General features: G+C 38.4%; 2 protein-coding genes and 1 long non-coding RNA gene across 16 annotated transcripts; 1 reads left to right on the top strand and 2 right to left on the bottom strand.

The window, feature by feature from the left end:
- Positions 1-243: 243 nt before the first annotated feature.
- On the bottom strand, positions 244-6,696 carry LOC131314423 (uncharacterized). Of its 3 annotated transcripts, XM_058343028.1 has the most exons (7): positions 6,406-6,696; positions 4,640-4,820; positions 2,872-3,256; positions 2,704-2,769; positions 2,509-2,598; positions 928-1,097; positions 244-622 (listed from the first exon to the last, which is right to left on the bottom strand). In XM_058343028.1, the coding sequence occupies exons 2-7, from the start codon at positions 4,709-4,711 to the stop codon at positions 440-442; spliced, it is 966 nt and encodes a 321-aa protein (XP_058199011.1). In that variant the 5' UTR covers positions 4,712-4,820; positions 6,406-6,696; the 3' UTR covers positions 244-439. The 3 variants fall into 3 exon arrangements, with proteins under 3 accessions (XP_058199011.1, XP_058199009.1, XP_058199010.1); XM_058343026.1 differs by having other exon boundaries at positions 2,704-3,256; XM_058343027.1 differs by having other exon boundaries at positions 2,704-3,256; positions 4,640-4,713; positions 6,406-6,612.
- Positions 6,697-9,216: 2,520 nt separating this feature from the next.
- Positions 9,217-19,068, bottom strand: LOC131313171 (UBP1-associated protein 2C-like). 12 transcript variants are annotated; one of them, XR_009196094.1, is made up of 6 exons: positions 18,439-19,007; positions 16,731-17,462; positions 12,675-13,839; positions 12,301-12,618; positions 12,070-12,151; positions 9,217-9,728 (listed from the first exon to the last, which is right to left on the bottom strand). XR_009196094.1 is itself a non-coding variant. In XM_058341321.1 (3 exons), exons 1-2 carry the CDS (start codon positions 18,917-18,919, stop codon positions 16,732-16,734), a joined length of 1,200 nt encoding a protein of 399 aa, XP_058197304.1. In that variant the 5' UTR covers positions 18,920-19,007; the 3' UTR covers positions 9,217-9,728; position 16,731. The 12 variants fall into 12 exon arrangements, 6 of the variants coding, with proteins under 6 accessions (XP_058197304.1, XP_058197301.1, XP_058197303.1 ...); XR_009196093.1 differs by having other exon boundaries at positions 12,301-13,839; XR_009196095.1 differs by lacking the exons at positions 12,301-12,618; positions 12,675-13,839 and having other exon boundaries at positions 16,731-17,450; positions 18,439-19,008.
- Positions 15,851-16,979, top strand: LOC131313172 (uncharacterized). The gene is made up of 2 exons (XR_009196097.1): positions 15,851-16,465; positions 16,558-16,979. It is a non-coding gene; the product is annotated as an uncharacterized LOC131313172 (long non-coding RNA).
- Positions 19,069-20,057: the final 989 nt, after the last annotated feature.

Raw genomic sequence — 20,057 nt, forward strand, 5'->3', positions numbered from 1 at the left:
ACCGTAGTTTCAAATATGAGCAAAACATTTGTTTTGTATTTGCTATGACAGGAAATGAGAACATGAAATTAACATCGCAGTCTTTTCGAATGCTTAGCTGCTGCTTGAAAAGCCATGGCATTGAGGTGTTCAATATGATGGGAGATACTCTTCACATGAACAAGGTAAAAACATCATTTTAGTCCACGCGTAAGCATGTCAAAAGCGCAGGGCAACGATTAAGGACCTCAAGTACTGCAGAGATTTGAGACTGCAATGCTATTTTAAACACAAGGGCTCTCCGAACTTACAAAACTGGCTATAAATCTGTTGAAAAAAGGGTGGATCCTCATCAAGTCTTAAACACCTTGGACTTGGATTACCAACAATTTTGTTTAAAGAAACTATGAAAACCGCAGTTGAAATTGCCTGGTTAATTATTTGCAGAAAGATAAATTATCTAAACAATTTCCCAGTCAGAATCACAGAAAACATGATTCCCGCACTCCACTTTCTTTCCAAGCCCTAAACATTCTCCTTTGCATTGGTTTTGACCCGCATCAAGATCATTCCTGGGTGCTTGCCCACATTCATGCTCTTTTGTAGGTTTCATTTTCGTGGTATAGGCCTCACGAGTTATGTTCTGAAAGAAATTACCCACACAAAAAAAAGAAAAGAAAGAGGAGTTAATGTTCTGAAAGGGAACACAAGAAATTTTAGTAACAGATGAAAACCATGGAGGAGACTAACTTAGTTCTACCTAAAACAACCTTGCTATGAAATTAATCAATTTTGAAAATAGTGACGTAAGAACTCTGCATCAAGTCCATCATGCTTATATCCTAACGAATATTTATACTAATGATTTCTAAACACGTACAAACAGAAACTAAGAAGGTACCAAATTTTACATGCAGTACTAAATTCACCGGAGAGAGATGGATGCACCTTGGAAGTCCGACTTTTTGCCGCAGTAAGACAAACGGAACAAAGTTTATTCATATCCCGCACAAAACAGCTCTCATCAAGCTTCAGTTTACGAAATTGGGCGGCTTCCATTCCAGGTTCAATAACAGAACTATCCGTGAACGTTTCTGCACTACCATAATCTGATCCTTCTGGGACTCAAAATTGAAGGAAAATGCATGTTATCATCAAGATCAAGAAGTACGTTATGATTTATCATGACACTAAACCCTATGCAAGAAATACATAAATTGACAAAATTGAATGATTAACAGATGCATGATAAGGTGGGGAAGAACTTTGTAATAAGCTGGGAAAATCGATGGGGATCTGTAATTAGATGTCATGCGACAAACATGCGCAACTCCCACTGCTAGTGGATCAGTTCACCAAAAGAAAATTAATACCTGTTCTACGAACTGCATTTTCAATATTTCAGAGCAAAAGCCTAGCTAAGATAACTCTAATAGGTGCGCAAAAGATAATACATGCTAGCTTGTTTGAAATGGAGGAAACTAAAGGACCACAATAAGCCAACAAGATGATCAGATGCAATTGAAGTATTACTTTGCTAATACGAAACGAGCACCAACATCTCTAGATACTGAGAGAACTCTTCACTATTTATCTCTAGAGTAACTAAGAGAAGTTTTCATTTCCTCTCTTCTTTTTTTGCTTTATTGATTACCAAGCCAGCATATTTATTAAAAGTTAAAGGAAAGGTTAAAAGTTGGAGGTTAGCTTTTTTGTGACGAGAAAGCCGTAACTTTTGACACTTCAGAAGAGATGATGGTGTGTTAGCCTTTGTAATCTCTTTCAAATACTTTTCTAAGTTTTTCAGTTTTTATTTCCCACTCCAGTGGGAATTCTCCCCTAGGAGCCTCACAGCATTGGAATGATTAGCATTAAGGGCATGTTTGCAGTAGCTGTGGGTACAGATTTTAGATTATAGCTTCAATTTCTACTGCATATAATAAATTTTGGGTTTCAGTAAAGCAGATAAACATGTTTTCTATAGGTAGTATGATTAAGCTGCAGTAAAAGTTGGTACTATTTACTACAAAAGGTTAAATCAGCTTATAGAATGCTTAGAATCTGTAATATAATCTGAAAAGCACCCTAAACCCAGCTTCTCTAGAATTGGATTTAGACCCTTTTTCAGCTTAAATCCATAGAATCCAACACGCACTAAGAATGTTAAAGATTTCCCATAGTGAAATTTCAGCAAGGGAGACATCCAAAAGAAAAAGGCCATGGATTCTTCAATCACACAAACTACACTGTCAACTAAATCAAGGCCACTCGTAAAATAAGTGCGCACAATACCATTAAAAACCAAGAAAATCTACCAATTCCCAATAAGTAATCCCATATAACAGTTTCCATATTTTTCAATCAACACATGCCAGAGACTGAAACACAAATGAGTAAGTATAAAAACTGTGAATCTATCATACAAATATGGCTCACAATGCCAAGAAGATGTATTAGTAAAATAATGCTAGTCCTAGTGAGGAAAGAAACAATATGAATAAAAAGAGAAGTGAAGAAATGCCTAGTTACCAGGATAGCCAACAGCAACATAATCCTCAGATTCAGCAGAAACTTCATTTGACAACTCAAACTCAGCCGAACAAGAATTTGTCGCAGATACTGTATCGAAGGTAGGAGGTGTAAGTAAGCCAGGGCAGAAATTAACAGGAGGAAATTAAGTTAAAAAAGAAAGAAACACATATAAAATAGGACAACAGAACCTACTGTTAGATACTGCCGATGAGGCAGCACCAGAAGTAAATCCAATATCTGAAGCTCCACACAGTGAGGCTTCAATTAAAATAACTGAATTAGATGATGGCATTTCGTTTGAAGTATCAGCTACGATTTTCACAGGGTTAGTTGTTTCCCCTTCCATCACATAAGGGTTATATTCTTCAAGAGATATACATGTATCCTCCTCTGCAGCGGCATCTTCTTCTGGAATCTCAGTTGGCAACGGTTTCTCCACTGAGGAATTTTCCAAGACACTCGAATGCAAATTTTCACACATGTCAATATCAGTCTTTTGCTTCGACTGTGAATCACTATACGGCCCTTCCACAAGTTCTAGTAAATAGGCGAGATCCATACTTTTATTTTGTTGAGGAGATAATTTTGGAGCTGCAACTTCAATGGAATCTGGCGAAATTGCAGGAAGCACATCATGCACAAACTCTGAACAGAGTTGTTTTATATTGGCACCCATTGTATGCACCTGGTGTTCAATGTTGCCACCCACAGCCTGCAACTGCTGTTCAACATATTTAAATGTGTCCTGTCCAAGTAACCAGATAATTTGACATGAGACTCATTAGCAGCATCAGGAGCTTAATGACCCAATGTTAGCAAACCTCAAAATTAGTTAACTATTCAACCTCATGAAGGGGAAATAATCATGATATTGTTTTTGGAATCCTACAAGATCCATTCGTTCCTTTTTCTCTTACAGATGGTTAGAACTTCATCTGAGATCGAATCCTACAGAAAGGTCTACTAGGGGTCCGAAATTGTAGAAGAAACAACAATATCTTTCTTTTGTCGCTCCCAGCCGATCGGAAAATAAGGAAATGGTTGATCAACAAAAAAGTTCTAAACCAAAGACATGCAATGGAGCAGTAGGCAGTCAAGTGAATTCCAGTCCACCAGATAATATGACCTATGGACAGCACTCTTGTGGTAAAGACAGTGGCAGAATCAGGATTTTGAGGTGGGAGGGGAGAAAAATTACAGAAATTTAAACAATAAAAGAGCAATATAATGGCAAACAGGAAATAGTAACGTCACTTTGAATCAAATTCCCAGATAGCAAGATACGAGAAAACTATTAGAAGGATCTCTTACTAAATGAGCAAAAGCCAAAAGGCTTTGTTTTCTATAGAGAAAGCTAAGTGAAGTAAATGGATATAAAACAGAAGTGAAGGGAAGGGGCCATTATTAAGGTTTTGAAGTTTGTGGGACAAAATAGGATAATTATGTTAGTATACTTGTGCCAATCCCCACCAATGACTTGGTGGCTCCATCCCTGGCTAAGGACGTAACGCTAGAGGTCCAGAGGAATCATTACTGCAAGGCATGGAGCTGAAGGTCATAAGTGTTCGTTTCGAACAAAGTTTTACCATAATATTTCTCTAATTTGAAGGCCGTATGGAATCATGAATAATCAGTTGTTCAGTCAGTAGGAACAAGCCCAGAATTCCCCTTTATACCGTGGTAAGAAGCCAGGCAGACAGAGATCTACAGTAGATATACGAATTTACTGGAAGGTGACAGAAAAGTGGCCATCATTCAGCATGTCTAACGGTTTCCTGTTGACTGACCAAATTGAGAAACAGCAGTTTTAGTAGTCTCACTAACCAAATCTGTAGCATGACTCATAGGCAACAATACAAAGGCATTGTTCAAGAACTTCCTACCAAGGCCAGAGTCCAGTTATACTCTGATTTCTTAGAGATACTCAAACAAATTCCAGGTAGTCATAGAAGTATGGGTCATGGATGAAAATGAGGAGGAGGGGAGCTGCTCAATCGTTGTGGCTTTTCTAACTTTTCTCATGTACTAGAAAAACATGTCGGCAAGATAAAATAAACAATTGCATGAACTCTAAAAAAAAGGACAGGAGTTTCCATGGGGAAAAAGAAGGGGAAGATAAGTGCAGTACCTCTTGGATGACACCATCCACCTCCAAGCATAAAGTTTCAAACTTCTGGCGTAGGTCTGCAACCCAATCCATACCTTTACACCAAAAATTCTCACTAAATGCAAACACTTGAGATCTTTGGGAAGGAGAAAACAAAAGTGTATTTTTTTTTTTTGCTGCCCAACTAAGGACCAATAGACACCTGCAACATCCATTTCAAATGAACACTTGGTTAGCACTAATGCATGTATTTGTCGCCTCAAGTCAAAGGAAAAGAACTAAGGCTCAATTTGGTTGGTCAGACTATTAATAAATCAGGATGAGTAATACCATCGGACTTATACTAAGGGGAGTACCCCTTACGGCCATACCACAATTCCCGCGATATCGTATAACCTACGTTTTATGGGATCAGTTGTCCCATCTATGTATATGCACACTCGCCACCAATTGTTGTATTCAACGCAAGGAATTTAAAAAGTTCATACACGTACAAGATATAAAAACATACATCTTCCACAAACATATTCCGGAGGTATCCACATCCAACTTTTACGTTTTTTTTTTAGTAACGCCGTTTCGCGTCCTGTCTTCCCGTGACCGTATCTGTGCGTCATAAGTGGTCCCATGTAGTCAAACCCCATGCATAATCCCATGAATCAAAAAGGAAGGGAAAGTAGCATGTGTTTTGCATTATATTTAGCAAGATGCCATTCTGATTGTTATAACTAAGCAAAAGAAACACAAGAAGCACATGAAACAGCTACAATGCTGAAGCCTGAAGGTCAACTCAAGGCTAAACATATACGTAATGAAACCAATAAACGCAAAACCGATGGAGACGGTTTCAACTCACAATAAATACCTTAGACAAACTAAATGGAGATGATACCAAGAAACAACTGAACTCAACACATGTTATTCCCGAATTCAACGAACTCCTCTAATACAATGGAAAACACGAATGAGAAGACTTGAAATAAGGTCATCAAAGTTGGAAGACCTTCACAATAGTAATGCAAATTTCCCCCAAAACCAGTAGTTATCTGGGAACCCATGTCAAGCAGCTAGTCATTGCTCCTTTAAAATCACAGCCGAATCTTTTATATTCAATGACAAATTCAGAAACAAAATTGGTGGTAACAAATTTACCCTAAATAGTTCAACCTCGTATCATTAGGATTTAGGGCTTTGCTAGAGATGCTTCAACAGGCAATTGGGTTTACCTACTATTAAACTATAAATAACTACTAGGGTGTTGCTAATGCCAAAACTGTTTTTGTCTGCGCCAAATCTATATTGCATAAAACTAGGGTGTTGCTAATGCCAAAACTGTGGGGTACAACGCTTTTATGCACTACAGTTTTGGCACAAACAAAAACAGTTTTGGCATTATCAACAAAAATAGTTTTGGCATTATCATCTCCCTATGCATCTTTTGAAGGAGAAGGATTCGACCGCATTCGGGTCTACATTATCCACATGATCTTCTTACAATTGCGGCTTACCTTTTGACAAAAATTTTCGGATCAAAAACGTAAATTCAGAGCCTATTAGTATCAGGCAGAGTGATGCAGGGGAGAAGCAGAATATGCGCAACAAGAATAATGCGTACCAAAAAACAACAAATCAGAATAGCAGGCGATAATTTCAGGTTCCAACAACTTCCAAATCAGGAAGATTAAAGTTTATAAAGGACGGCAAGAATTCAGCAAAAATAGATTTTAAGAATGTACAAGCACAAAAACAGGAAGCTTAAATCAAGAAAAAAAAAAACTATGACTTACGAGTCTTAAAATTTGAAACCCAGAGGCGAAAACCTGTGGGAAAATTCAGATGATCAGTGGAACATGAAGAAGGAGATTATGTGTGCGTCTGTTTGCTAGTAGTAGTTGTACTTTGTACTTTTATATTGGAAAGGTTCCTCCCAGTAGGGAAAGTGAACGAGAGGAGAGAGAGAGAGAGAGAGAGGAGAGAGAGTGTGTTTAGCACCGTTATTCTAAAAGGTCAGCGCCTAGTCCTACCGTAATAAGGAGTGTGTTTATTATGGAGATCAGCTCTCTTTCTCTCTCTCGGCGTATCCAATCTTTTTCTATAACCCTATGTTAGTATTTTGTGTGTTCATTGTGGAATCGAAATTATCGTCCGAACTGTTCATGTAGTAGAACACGCAAAAAAAAAAATATTGCATGTGAGAAAGATCAAATTCCGATAGCCATGTGAACAAGTTAGGTTTTGATATGTAAAATGAATGGGATGTATATTTTAAATGTAAACCTTACAATTGATAAGAGAAAATGTAACTTATTCATATACTTACGGGTATCTAATCAAATCGATTTTTGACAAACATGTTTTGTCTTCGGGTGGTTCGCGCAACAAATGGTTCGAATCATACTTTTGGACTTGGGATAGGCTCACAATATAAGAGTACAAAGAGATATGGAGGGAATCTTAGAGGAGATTTCGGTTTGGGGTGAAATTTCTGAAGATCGATTCGGTTCGGTCCAAATATTTCTAGGACTGATCCCGACTAGAGTTGAGTTTAATTCGGTTCGGGATGAGATCGTTCCGATCGGAAATTTTGGTCTGCCCGAAATATAAATTTTCCATTTAATTTTCAGTGTATATATGTAAAATATATAAAATATATAGTCGTTTGGTTCGGTCGGTCGAAAATTCCAGGAAAAGATCGAACCGATTTCGGTTTGGTTCGGTTCGGCTTGGTCCGGTCCGGAAAAATTCCGCCATCACCTGGACCAAAAACCGAACCGATTGGTCGGTTTTTTCGAATTTTTTCAGACCGTCGGTTTTTGTAACTCCCCTAGGAGGGATTGGGTATGGTGAGGAACTTGACCCGTTTCTTATTGAATTAATTCCTACAATAATATTATCATTAATATTCTAGTACAGTTTCGTAATGTACCCTAATTAAATCTCAATTTTGAAGTTGAATTTACATGACCTCATCACGAAATCGGGGTCAATTTTTTTGATAATTCGATGTGATAAGTCCACCGATTTAAAAACTGATCCACAGTCTACTAGCAGGGACTCATTTAAAATGGGTAAAACTTCGAATGAGTTGACATTGCACACGTGTGGAGCCCTAGATCAAAAGCTTCTTGATACTCCTGATTGTGAGGCGACTACGACCGTGCCAACCTTGAGGGTTAATATTGGGGGCAAATTACACCAGCCTTCCTTGACTATGCGTCGAGTGTCTTTGATTTGGAATAGGATCGATTATAATCTTTCTTGGTTACTAAAAACAGTTATTAGAGTCAAACATTTACTTTCTTAATGAATTGAGCCTAATACTCCCTCCGTCCAGATTTAATAATTTCTCGTTCTATTCTAACTGGATAAAAAACGAGTTATATCTTTAAATTGGTAATGAATTTTATATCCAATATGGATCTTGTTTGATAGATCTCAATTAGCCCTATAAGACAATGTTTTTAAAATCACATAAAAATTTATAAATTACAAGATATAATCGATTGAAAAATGACACGAACTCTAAAAAGTGACTATTAAATCCAGACGGAGGGAGTATCTACGATTATTATAGGAATAATAATAATCTCAGCGTATCTAATTAAGGAATCACAATAAGCAAAATTTAGTAATACTACTGTTCCAGTGAGGATATGGCCAAAGCTTTCCAAAATATATATAGCACCAAAGACAAAAAGGATATTAACATAATCTCAGAATATCTAATAAATCACTTCCTTAATTGATTCTCATAATTTGGTAAACAAACAAACAAACAAAAACGTGATATGACGAGAGTTGCCAAAACCTAATATTAACACGAGCCTTGCATTCAGCCAACCCGCCAACAAGTGCACCACCATTGTTGCCATGAAATTCCACCATCACGTTGTTACAAGAAACAGTCGTGTGGTGCCAGTGTCCCCTCCATAACCTGGATTTAATCCAACGTACTGTATCACTTCTCATTTCAAACAAGAGAGAGAGAGAGAAGCAGCCAATCATCCGAACGACGACGAAGACAACGAACAGCAACCCGCTCATCCACGACAGCTCTCTCTCTCTCTCTCTCTGCAAGGTCTGATTAGGGTTTTTTCCATTAACATCGATCGAAGAAGAGGAGCGACTGGATTTTCTTCGATTTGTTTCGAAAAACGAAGCCCTAACCTCCTTCTCTCTCTCACTCTGTCTCTCGATCTCTCTTTCCTAATTTGAAGGCTTATTTTTTTAGGGTTTTTTTTTTTCTAAAAAATCTGGATTTTTTTCCGACAAGAAGAAGAACACCTCTCTCCTTGCAAATCTGAAAATCTGATTGCTTTTTTCCAGAATCTGAAATTTATTTGAAAATCTTATTTTTTTGAAAAAGAGAAATGAGATTTTCAGAAAAAAATTACATAAATCAGAGCGAGAGAGAGAGAGAGACGATTATTTTGTTGCCATATTTGAATCTCGACTCACGCACACTGTTTAACGTTAACGTTGGAAATTTAATAGGGTGTGTGACATATATATATATATATATATATATATATATATAGAGAGAGAGAGAGAGAGAGAGAGAGAGAGAGAGAGAGGGGATGTGACGTAGAGAGAGAGAAAGAGGGGGAATGTGACGTAGAGCGTGTATTTTACATGCCAAAATTAACTTGTTCACATGGCTATCGGTACTTGTACATTTTGTTTAGTGGCACCAAAAGGAATTAATTCAGTCAATTATGCTACGGTACTCGTACATTTTCAGATTAATTCAGCAAAACGGATTGTATGATGCCACTATAATTAACAACAATAAATTGACGTCTTACACATCTCTACAGCTACTACGATAATTTACAATCCTCATTACAAAAGATCGTGAAGTTCGATTATAGTTGCAGAAATGATTCCACCCAAACTGAAGTTTCCAACAAAACACCAGCAGACGCAGCTGACAAATGCGCAACTCATCTGTGCTGTTAAGGGTCAAAAAAACCCTATGGTGTGCTTAATCAATCTCTACCACAAATAGCGTGGCCTGAAGAGTATGAGCTGACAGCAGAGTTGAATCTACCTTTATTCGCATACGTGTTAAAGGCCTCCCGTCCAAACCGCCACCTCAATCTAAGTGCACCTACAAAGAAAAGCAGAGCAAGTTGGGTGTTCGTTTTGCAAAGGATTTACACCTACAAATTTGCAAGCATTATTTCTGTAAGTTGAAAATCAAATGGCGAATTCCAAGATAAACAGCAATTTGAACATCTTTTTAGATGAATGCATAGACAAACAGCAACCTGAACAGATTTCTTCAAAATCATCCACAATCCATTTTAAAACTTGGGGCCGACTAATTATAACAGAATCAGGTCATACATGCAAATACACGCTCCCATTTCTTCCATCACTGCTAAGTTAAGGTTGGACCAAGTATGCAAATGATGTGCACAAAGCTCGCCCATAAAAAAGGAAACCTCACAGGAACTTTACATGAAATCAAGCAGTTGTGTTACTCTTTTCGTTTCTATTCATATTGTGAAAACTCAAAGATGTTTAACTTGGAACAGAATGAACAGTATGCATGAGATGTATCAGGTATGATTACAGCAGAACAAGATTATGAATATGATGAGAATTAAGGAAAAAATGGTAGCAAACTGGATGGGAGCCAATACTAGTTATACCGCCAATGACATGTTCATCAACACACAAAAAAAGAACCAAAGTCCACAGATATAAGTTCTTTCTCAAAAACAAAACAACGAAAAAGATAAGTCTAGAACAAGTCAGGGGGAGTATACATAGTGGGGTGGGGGTAAGTGAAGGGGGCTTGAGCTCCTATTGATCAAAAATTTCAGTGGGAGTGAGGGAGGAGGTCTGGGCCGTCTCCCAGAGAAATCAGTTCCCGAGCTAGAGAATACCTCTCCTCATCAACATCAACAGGAGAGAGCTCCATGGGTGTTTTTTTATTTTCATCCAACCAAACCATCCCCTCTCGCCCAACTTGATGTACCCTTTGTCAAATTTTCCTCAATAAATTTGTTGCCGATCCAAAAAAAAAAAAAAAGGAGAAAGCTCCACACTTGTTGAGTTAAAATCTGATACAATCTACAGCTATAATAGCCTACACAAGGAACAAGTCTAACGCAGACATTACAACAATAGAATTGCAGAGAGTAGAGTTCATCAGAAAAATGATACATGAAGTTTAATTCTTCGTAAGTCTGCAAAGCGACGCTTAAAATACAAATCCAGTTGAACCAGTAGAGTTACAGAGTTAGACCAGTAGGGTCACAGAGAAAGAGCCAATCGCCTAGCAAACTGGCACAGGAAAACTCTCACATCAGACATGAAAGAGAAAGATCCCACCGGGGGAAGGGTGGTTTGTGGTTTACCAGCTGGTGCAGAAAAAACCCTCTCATCAGACAAGAGCAAGAAAGTTCAACAACTCATTAGTACGAATCAGTAACAAATGTTAGTAATGGACTGAAGGTTATTAGACAGAAAACACTAACAAAATGAATAGGAATTAGCAATTACCAATTACCAATTAGCGCGGTGGTCTAACTGTGTAACGTTTGTGAGGATCAGTTTGTGAACAATTACATATTTCTTTGACTTTTCAAAGAGCACTAACAATTTGGGACATCCCAAAATAGAGTACTGGGCAAACAAAATGGGATGGAGGGAGTAAGAGACGTGTAAATGTGCCATTGCATTCCAAGCAACAATTTCGTAGCAAAAATTGCAGACTCATCCATTTTATTCGTGCCAATAGCACATGACATACCCAAGTAGGCTTAGACCTAACCTAACCAGAAACGGAAGCAAGTTACAACTACAATGTAAGCAAGACCGGCCCAAAGAATACAAAAGTAACAAAATAGAGAAGAGTAGAAGATATGCTGCAAGTTCTGCACCAAATAACATTATTTATGCTACCAAAACCATGCCAAGAATTACAAATGCCAGCCAAAATAAGCATAGACAATCATGTAATATTTAGGAAAACAAGTTCAGAATTGTCAGTGCACATTTCATAGGGGTATTCTTTTCTAATAAACCATATGGCTGCAATTATTCAAACAAACAACAACTTGGAAAACAGCACCAAAAAAACTAGAGACACAAGCCAATTAGTCAACAGACAACTTATATTGCACGGATGCAGCCAGAGGAGATGGAGAGGCATGGGCATATTGGCATAGTTTACCCTTGAGGTCACAAACATGTAAGAACAAACAATAAATGTACTGGCATTTTCCTAATATTTTCCTTTTCTCACATTCATTGAATACTTAATGACTCGTTGGGGTTGTCACACAGATGTAAATTACATATCTTCATCATGGCCAACTGAAGATTTGTATCAGAAACATCAATGAATCCTAGATATTCAATATCTTCTATTTTCTTAGAAGTGTTGAGGCTCCTTTGAAAGAAGCAAAAAAGAAGGATAGTAAAACAAAATTGGATACCTTTCAGGTTAAAGGACCCAAAGGAGAGGTCCTCCAATCATACACAGGGTAAACGAAACGTCGAGGAAACTCAGGTGTTGTCCTGTTAGCCAATGGACAAAAGATGTTACACAAAGCAGTTCCATCTCCCAAAGAGCATTAAACTTTTGGCCTAAAAGCAAACATAACTAAAAGATACTACCACATCAAAAAGGATATCTTAAAGGTACAGGAATAATAGAAGGAAACTACCTTTCCATAAGTTCTATTCCGAACTAAACCAGAGCATTGCAGCAATGTTTTCAAAGGCGATTTTGGGGCTTGCTTTGAGGTGAGGGCCGTGAGGCGCAGCAAAAGTCCTCCGGGGCATTGATTTTTTAGCATACCACAAGGGTGTTCACCCATCTACCAAAGGCATATGGAATCATACACTTTTCATGCCTTTTTCGCCCAGATGACAAAGGCAAATGCATCAGAAGAAAGCCGGTTCTTTTTCTTGGGTAAGTGAAGAGTCAGTTCATTACAAGTTGTTGGACGTGGAGGAAGGGCTTCGGCATACTAGAAAGACACCTTAGAGTGCTTTTGAAGGTTGGATCTATTAATGCACCATGTTTTTATGCCTTAACATGCTTTTTAAAATTCGGTTTACCATTTTCTTATTTTCAGAGGCACAAACACTATTCCCTGCTGTTCTGGTATTTTTAGTTAGTTTTATTTGTTATTATGTAAAAAACAAAAACTCAGGCTTATGCCTCACCTCATGAGAGGACAACTACCTTGCCTTGCGCTTTCACCTCTAAAAACTTTGCTTGCATCTCCTCCCCTCTCCCCCACCAAAAAGAAAGAGTTGCACCAAGGTTGAATGCAGAGTATTCATGTACAAGAAACGGGAACGCGGTATGCCACATTCCCTAAAGAGTGCTACGATAGGGATTGGCTTATATGTATTATAATATTAAAATACAAATCCATCAAATTATTCATTCCAAACAAATTTAAAGGAGTATATTGACCATTTTTTCACAATTTGTCTTGCTAAAGCCACATTCTTTAGAAATAAACAGTAAAACGTTTTGGGTAGATTTGGTTGCCAAATTCATCGTTCCAAGATGAAATTGTACCATGATTCGGGACATGTGTTTCATATGTAAACCGCTAGGATATTTGCATTTTCTGGTAACATAGACATGCACACAACAAAAACACAAACAAAACAAACAAATGCGAAAACCATCACAAGGTCGTACACCTTTGAAGGCTTACTCTGCAACAAACATCCCTGAGCATCCACCATGAATATGCTTACATGATTAATGAAGGAGAAGACTATAGGGTTACAAACATATGCTAGGTGGTGACAATATACAGACGGAGTGGTGGTATGGACATACTGAGCAGCACTGCAACCTCCAAACATCTTCTATTCATTCTTTAATGACTGAGCACTAGAAAATTATGGCTAAGATTCACAAGCCCGGAAAAACAAACAGAAAAATCATAAACAAAACAGAGCAGCACTGCAAGCTCCAAACATCTTCTATTCATTCTTTAATGACTTGAGTACTAGAATATTATTGTTATGATTCACAAGCCCGGAAAAACAAACAGAAAAATCATACACAAAACAAAAGGCCGAAAATGTTCACAGCACCAAACAAAAAAGTAGTAGCTGCAAGTTTCATTCTTTAAACAATTCAGACAATTGGAGATGAGCAGAAAATGTTCAGTCCACTCCACTGCACACTGCCCTTTTGGACAAAAGCTAGTCGCAAGAAGGCTATATCATCAAACCTAAAAATGTATTCGCTTAATAAACAACTGCACCAATGGGATCAACAACAAGCTCTATAAAGTACCATGTTTTCAAAGGCATTTTCTGGGCTCACCTCAGGGCGTTGGGGCAGTGAGGCAATGCCAAAACGCCTCAAGGCGTGAAAATTTAGGCGGTGAACCACAAAGGCAGTCGCCTAATTTCCTTAGGCGCACCGAGGCATACGCCTCGATTGCCTTTTACGCCCCGATAGGTGAGGCGTAAGCGTCAGGAGAGAAATTTTTCTAATCTAATTTTGGTAATTTCGTAATTCAACTCCGCCCCCCCACCCCCCCCCCCCCCCCCCCGCTCTGTCTGTGCTGCATTGTTGAAGTCGATCATCATGTACAATCGTGCTCTGTTTTTCTTTAAACAGTTGTGCTTTATTTTCCTTTACTAAGTGACGAATTAATGTGCTCTGTTAATAACTAATAAAGTGATAAGTTAATAAGATAAAAAGTTAATAACTAATAAAGTGATGTTATAGGGTTTCACAATTAGTTATTAACTGATAAGGTAAGTCACTAACTGATAATCTATTTTTTTGCTATCTTTTTGTATTAATCTATCTTTTATGAAATGTGCATTTTTTTTGTATTATTAAGTTATTATTAATTTAATTATTTAAAAAATCAAAAATCAAAAGGCATATGCCTTAATGCTTTGGGGCATACGCCTCGCCCCATGGAGGGTCAAGCGTCTCGCCTTGCGCTTTCGCCTCTGAAAACTTTAAAGTAGACAATGAATATCTCCCAACACGTGCCTACAACAACAATAATTGCAAAGAGAAAGTCGAAATAAGATAGAGCCAAGACTAAACCCAATCAAACCAAAGCAGCAATAACAACTCCATAATAATAAAAGGGAAACAAAGAAAATATAAGCAATTTAACATATATCCCAAACATTGCAATCCTTGTTCAAGTACAGAGTCCAGATATTAGACTACTACGGTCAACTTCAGCCACAGATACTAGAAAAACCCAAAACATATGGCTAAAACAGCAAATGCACAGCAGTCAATTTATCAACCAAAAGAACTCAATGTCTGCAGTCATGAAATCACCCCAACCACTTAACAGCATTTGCACCCATGAAGCTTTCATACACCTGAACCAAAAACCCATACAAAGTTCAATTCATCATTTCAAGTCCACAAATATTGCAGAACAAAAGTATAGGAAGGGCTATCCTCCAAGTCACAGCATTCACCACCCCTGCAGTGACAATAGCCAGTACGAGCATAGCGTGTTTGGTGATCTATATCAGCCATAGTTTTGTTATTTTTTCTTCTTTGACTGAAAACAGGCCTTGACTGGATATTTCCCACTCGTACAAAGTTGGCTTCCTTTTGGCAAGTGGGAGTCATATGTCCAGCCAACGGGTATGAAAATACCTCCTTTCAAATAAACAACAATGACTTCAAGAAACCCATTGACTAGAGACGACAATAGGAAAATACTCTTCGTAGACCATGTAACAAAAACTGACAGCATAAAATGTTTAATGAAGAATCAGAATTATATATTTCAAATTTAGGCCTTAGGCCCTTAACAACATAAAAATAAAAATTCATTAATAGCAGAAGGGGTATGCAACGACTTGCATGTTGAGCCAAGCAAAGAAAAGTAATAGAAACTTACTTGTTAGAAAAGCAGAATCCATGATAAGATAATACATTTCGAACAAAAAGCCACAAGCCCACCCCTTGCTAATACTAAAATTGCAAAAACTAAAGATAATTCAAATAAGGAATCTTCTGTTTGTGAAACAGAAACAAATGAACCAATATGCATAGTATCTTTAGCTTTGTTGTACATAACTTGTCATGTGAGTCCAAAAAATTGTTTTAACTATGATGTGTTCAACTACAAGTACTTGTATTGTATCCATTGCCTTATGAGCCAAGAAAGTGATTTCACTCTTGACGGTTTGTACCTTTGATACTAGCAAGAGGATGAATAGTAATTTTTGTTTTGATTTGATTATCTTAATGTGGATTGTTATTTTGAACTTTTGAGACAAGTATGCTTTTGAATTGACTTCCTAAGTTTTTTCTATGCTTGACTCAATATATAATAAGAGACAAAATAAACATATTAGTTCATGAACTTCAGTCTATCAAATTATGTTGATTGTTCTCCCAAAAGCATTTTATGATGGACTAGAATGGTGCTTTAGTTGGTATGTATTTCTCTGTTATTGGGATTCAGGAATGTGCTATTTTTAGACTTACGATTAAGAAGCAATATTGAATACACAAAAGCAAAGTTCAATGAGCTATAAGTATTCCCCAAATTGTGGAAATTGATGCAAAGGCTGTCACAATATCCAACAAAAAAAAAATTCTAGAAACACAACACTAAGTAAAAGAGAACTTCATGCATAAGCACGAAGAAGGTCACCAACAAGAGAGAATCATACTGTAGTAACTGTACTCACTTAGGATTCATGAGGCAGAGAAAGTTCAAAGTAGTAATTAAACTGCTCCAACATGGACACAGCAATACAAAGATACTAGCAGAATCCTATCATAATTCATATTCGAGCTAAACAGATAACAACATTAGAGTAGAAGAAATGTAGTGTTGGAGTGACAATTCTGGAGTATTACTATGATGGAATTACAAAATAAAAAGATACAGAACCACCTCAATCAACTTAAGACTAACATATGCGTAGTGCATCCTCCAGCCAAGGAGATGCAATCAGCCAATCATCAAGGACAAGGATGAATTGACTACAAATTGAAGCAAATCTCCCAATTTGATAAAAGTAAGTAAAACTAGGTGGAAACACCACACTATAACTGTGAGTGAGGAAAAAAAAGGCATCAGAATTATGGATGATAGATAAATTGACAAGAAGATACCTCAATAGTAGGGTTGCATGCCGCCCTGGTACATTCCACCAGGAGGAAATCTAGGACCCGACGATGGTTGGGGCAACTGCGTTGGAAAAGAAGATGTTGACAACCCATAGTTACCGCTCTCTGCGTATCCCCCAGAAGGCATCCCAATAGAGCTTGGGGGCAACCTATATCCACCATATTCACCTGAACCAGACACACCATATTGTGAACCACCATAACCACCACCTCCGCCCAAACCAGGTCCATACCCGCCACCAGCACCAACAAACGAAGACTGTCCCTGATTCCCAAATCCCGGATTGACATTTGCATTTTGATGGGGCAGTCCACCAGAGAAGCCTCCATATCCACCAGGGCCACCACCAGGCACACCATAACCAGAATTCAGTGAACCCGGCCCCACCGACCCAACTGGCGGCACACCAGCCCCAACATCACCACTGGGCTTCCTCCTCTTCCCATCTTCAGCCAATTTACACATCACTTGGTGCCCATCAATGTTCTTAGCCGGATCCACAAGCGAAGCCCTAGCCCCCTCCTCCGTCTTGTAAACAAAGAACGCAAACCCCCTCTCCTTACCCATCTGCTTATCGAACCCTAAAGGCCCTTCCTCTACCTCTCCGTATGCAGAGAAGTGCCCCAACAACCTCTCCGACGAAATCTCAAACGGCACATTACCAACAAAAATCTTCCTCAAAGAAACATCAACACCACCAACCCCTGCATTAGCACCTGAATCAAAAACAAATACAAGATTTCCATTTCATCTAGGAGTGCAAACACTTATAATCTTGTAGTTATCTTATGAACAAACATATCCAGCCCTTACCCTTTTAATTGGCTCAAAACGAAATTCTGAGTAAAAACTCTAAAATTCACTTGAGTCCTTGACCCAAACTCATACCAAATTGAGTTTTACTCAAAATTCAACACCAAGAGAGAATCAAACTTCTACTCAAAATTTCAAAGGCTTGTTTAGCCCTTCACAATTTACAATTATGCCATTAACAAAGCTTTTCCTCAAAGTTTTGCTCAGATTAGAGTTTTCCTATTGGAGTGATTCACACCGAATAAAGCTTTTACTCAAAATTTTAAAGGCTTGTTTTTCTCTTCACAATTTACAATTATGCCGTTAAAAAATCACAAATTTTTGCTTAGATTAGAGTTGTCCATTGGAGTGATTCACACCAAATGAAGCTCCTACTCAAATTTGAGTAATTTTGAGCAAGGGCTGGAGATGCACTTATTAGGCCAAGCGAAGGTAATGAACCTTTGAAATCCTATGTGTATAGTTTTTAAAACAAGCACGTTATGAAATGGAACAAACTGGGAATCAGTAGCCGACGTAGATTTTGTGTTCAGCAGGGGACCGAATCATGTGTAATACTGTATTTTCATTTTGATAATAAAAATTTATTTTGTAGGTATATATTACTACTCGCGAACACAGAGAAGAGACATGATTGATAACTTGAAATTTTGGGATTTTTACCCCAACCATATAGGAATTTTAATAAAAGATTTTCCACTCAAAAGGACTTGAAAATTTGCTAATCCATAGAACTTTTTCTTAATCAACCTAAAAATTAGTTTGACACGCAAGATTATTTGGAGTTGTGTAGGGCCCGAGTCCCCTTGCACCCCTTGGGACCACCCCTGCTGGGAGTCCATATAAATTACAGAGGATCCGAGCCGGCAGATCACTGACCTGAAATTCCGGCGGCCGCAAGCTGCGTCACAGTCATCCGGCCGTCGATTTTCTTGCTGGGCTCCTTCAAGGCCACTAATGCACCATCAACGTGCCTGAAGGTAACAAAGCCGTAGCCTTTCGACTTCCCAGTGGCCTTATCGGTGATGACCACGGCCTCCTCGACGTCGCCATAGGTGGAGAAGAGGTTGCGGAGCTTCTCGGTGGTGGTCTCCCAGCCGAGACCGCGGACGAAGAGCTTGCGCCTGGCCGGGTCGGCGTCGGCGATGGAGCGGACGGCGGCGAGGACGTCGGGGTGGCGGAGGAGGGCGGGCTCGAGGATGTCGAGGAGCTGGGGCTGCGTGAAGGGCAAGATGATCTTGCGGGCGTCGTCGAGGGTGAGGTTGGGGTTTGGGAGGGGAGGAGGAGCGGTGTCGGTCTCGAAGGGGGTGAATAATGTGGCGCCGTTCTCGTCGGCTCTGCGTTTCTTCGAAAGTTCCATTGTTGCGCTGTGGAGGGAGAGTAATAAACCCTAGAGAGAGAGAGAGAGAGAGAGGCTCAACACAAAGGTTTCAGAACTGGCGGTTTATAGATATTTTTGGGTATAGCGTGCAGGGGACATGGCGTTGGTTTGGGGGCAGACGATACACCAATATACCAAAACGCAGCGTTTGGTAACTTATAAATTGACTTGGAGATGTTATTGAGTGCTCCTGAGGCATTGCTCCATGCCTATTGGTGCCGCAATTTTCACCAATCACAATACACTTGGAATTAGGGGTGTTGAAGAAAACCAAAATGATCAGAAAATCGGACCGAACCGGTCTATTTTGGATAGGTTCTTTGGTTTAATGGATTGATTCTGGTTCTAGAAACTTGAGAATCATATTTTAGTTCACTTTTGGTTCCATAATTGGAAATCGTAGTTTGAAAACTTTGAATTGAATTCGGTCTTTAAAACTTTTTCAATAAATACGTTGCATCTGTAATAATAAAGAGTGTACATGATACATCCCACTACCCTATTAGTATGTTAGCTGATTTAAAGAACTAGTGAAGTTGCAACTATTTTGTAGTTTATTTTGTTAGCTATATTTTAAAGAGCTAGTGTTATGTTATTCAATTTTTAATTTTTTTCCGATTTTTGGATGCTAACATGATTTGAAACCGGAAACAAATTCGAACTGAAGTGGTATAATGGTTTGGTTCCATATGTATAATGGTTTGGTTATAATTCTCAATTCTTTAAAACCCTTAAATACGGTGGGGCCCTTGGATATTTCAGTAGAATTGGACCAATCAAGATCATGTGCACCCCTACTTGAAATCCCACATGACCTTGCTTTGAGATTATTTCATAATTTCTCATCGACTTGTATGTAGGGCTTGATAAATAAATTAAGTTAATACTAAAAATCAAACAAACCTACCTACTCGAATTCGAGCTTGTATTCGTTCGGTAAAAACTGTTCGTTATCGGTCTTGTTACATAATCAAAGCAAGCTTGTATTTTATTTTTTTTAAGCTCTTTAAGCTTTTAAGTCAAGTTCGAACAAGCTACTACTCAACTCGTTCAGCTTATAATGTATAAAAAATTCAAGCTACTCAATTAAAGCTCATTCAAGATTGGATCATCTAAT

The sequence above is a fragment of the Rhododendron vialii genome, chromosome 13a, assembly GCF_030253575.1.
Source record: "Rhododendron vialii isolate Sample 1 chromosome 13a, ASM3025357v1".
Lineage (NCBI taxonomy): Eukaryota > Viridiplantae > Streptophyta > Magnoliopsida > Ericales > Ericaceae > Rhododendron > Rhododendron vialii.

Bases quoted from the DNA above. Each gene is read 5' to 3' on its own strand.
- LOC131314423 (XM_058343026.1), bottom strand. From the start codon at position 4,711: ATGGATTGGGTTGCAGACCTACGCCAGAAGTTTGAAACTTTATGCTTG. The intron at 1,098-2,508 runs GTAACTAGGCAT...TTTGAGTCCCAG, and splicing joins TGTTGCTGTTGGCTATCCTG to AAGGATCAGATTATGGTAGT. The intron at 623-927 runs GTGCATCCATCT...AATTTCTTTCAG, and splicing joins CAAAAAGTCGGACTTCCAAG to AACATAACTCGTGAGGCCTA.
- LOC131313171 (XM_058341318.1), bottom strand. From the start codon at position 18,919: ATGGAACTTTCGAAGAAACGCAGAGCCGACGAGAACGGCGCCACATTA. The intron at 17,463-18,438 runs GTCAGTGATCTG...TTTTTGATTCAG, and splicing joins TGCGGCCGCCGGAATTTCAG to GTGCTAATGCAGGGGTTGGT.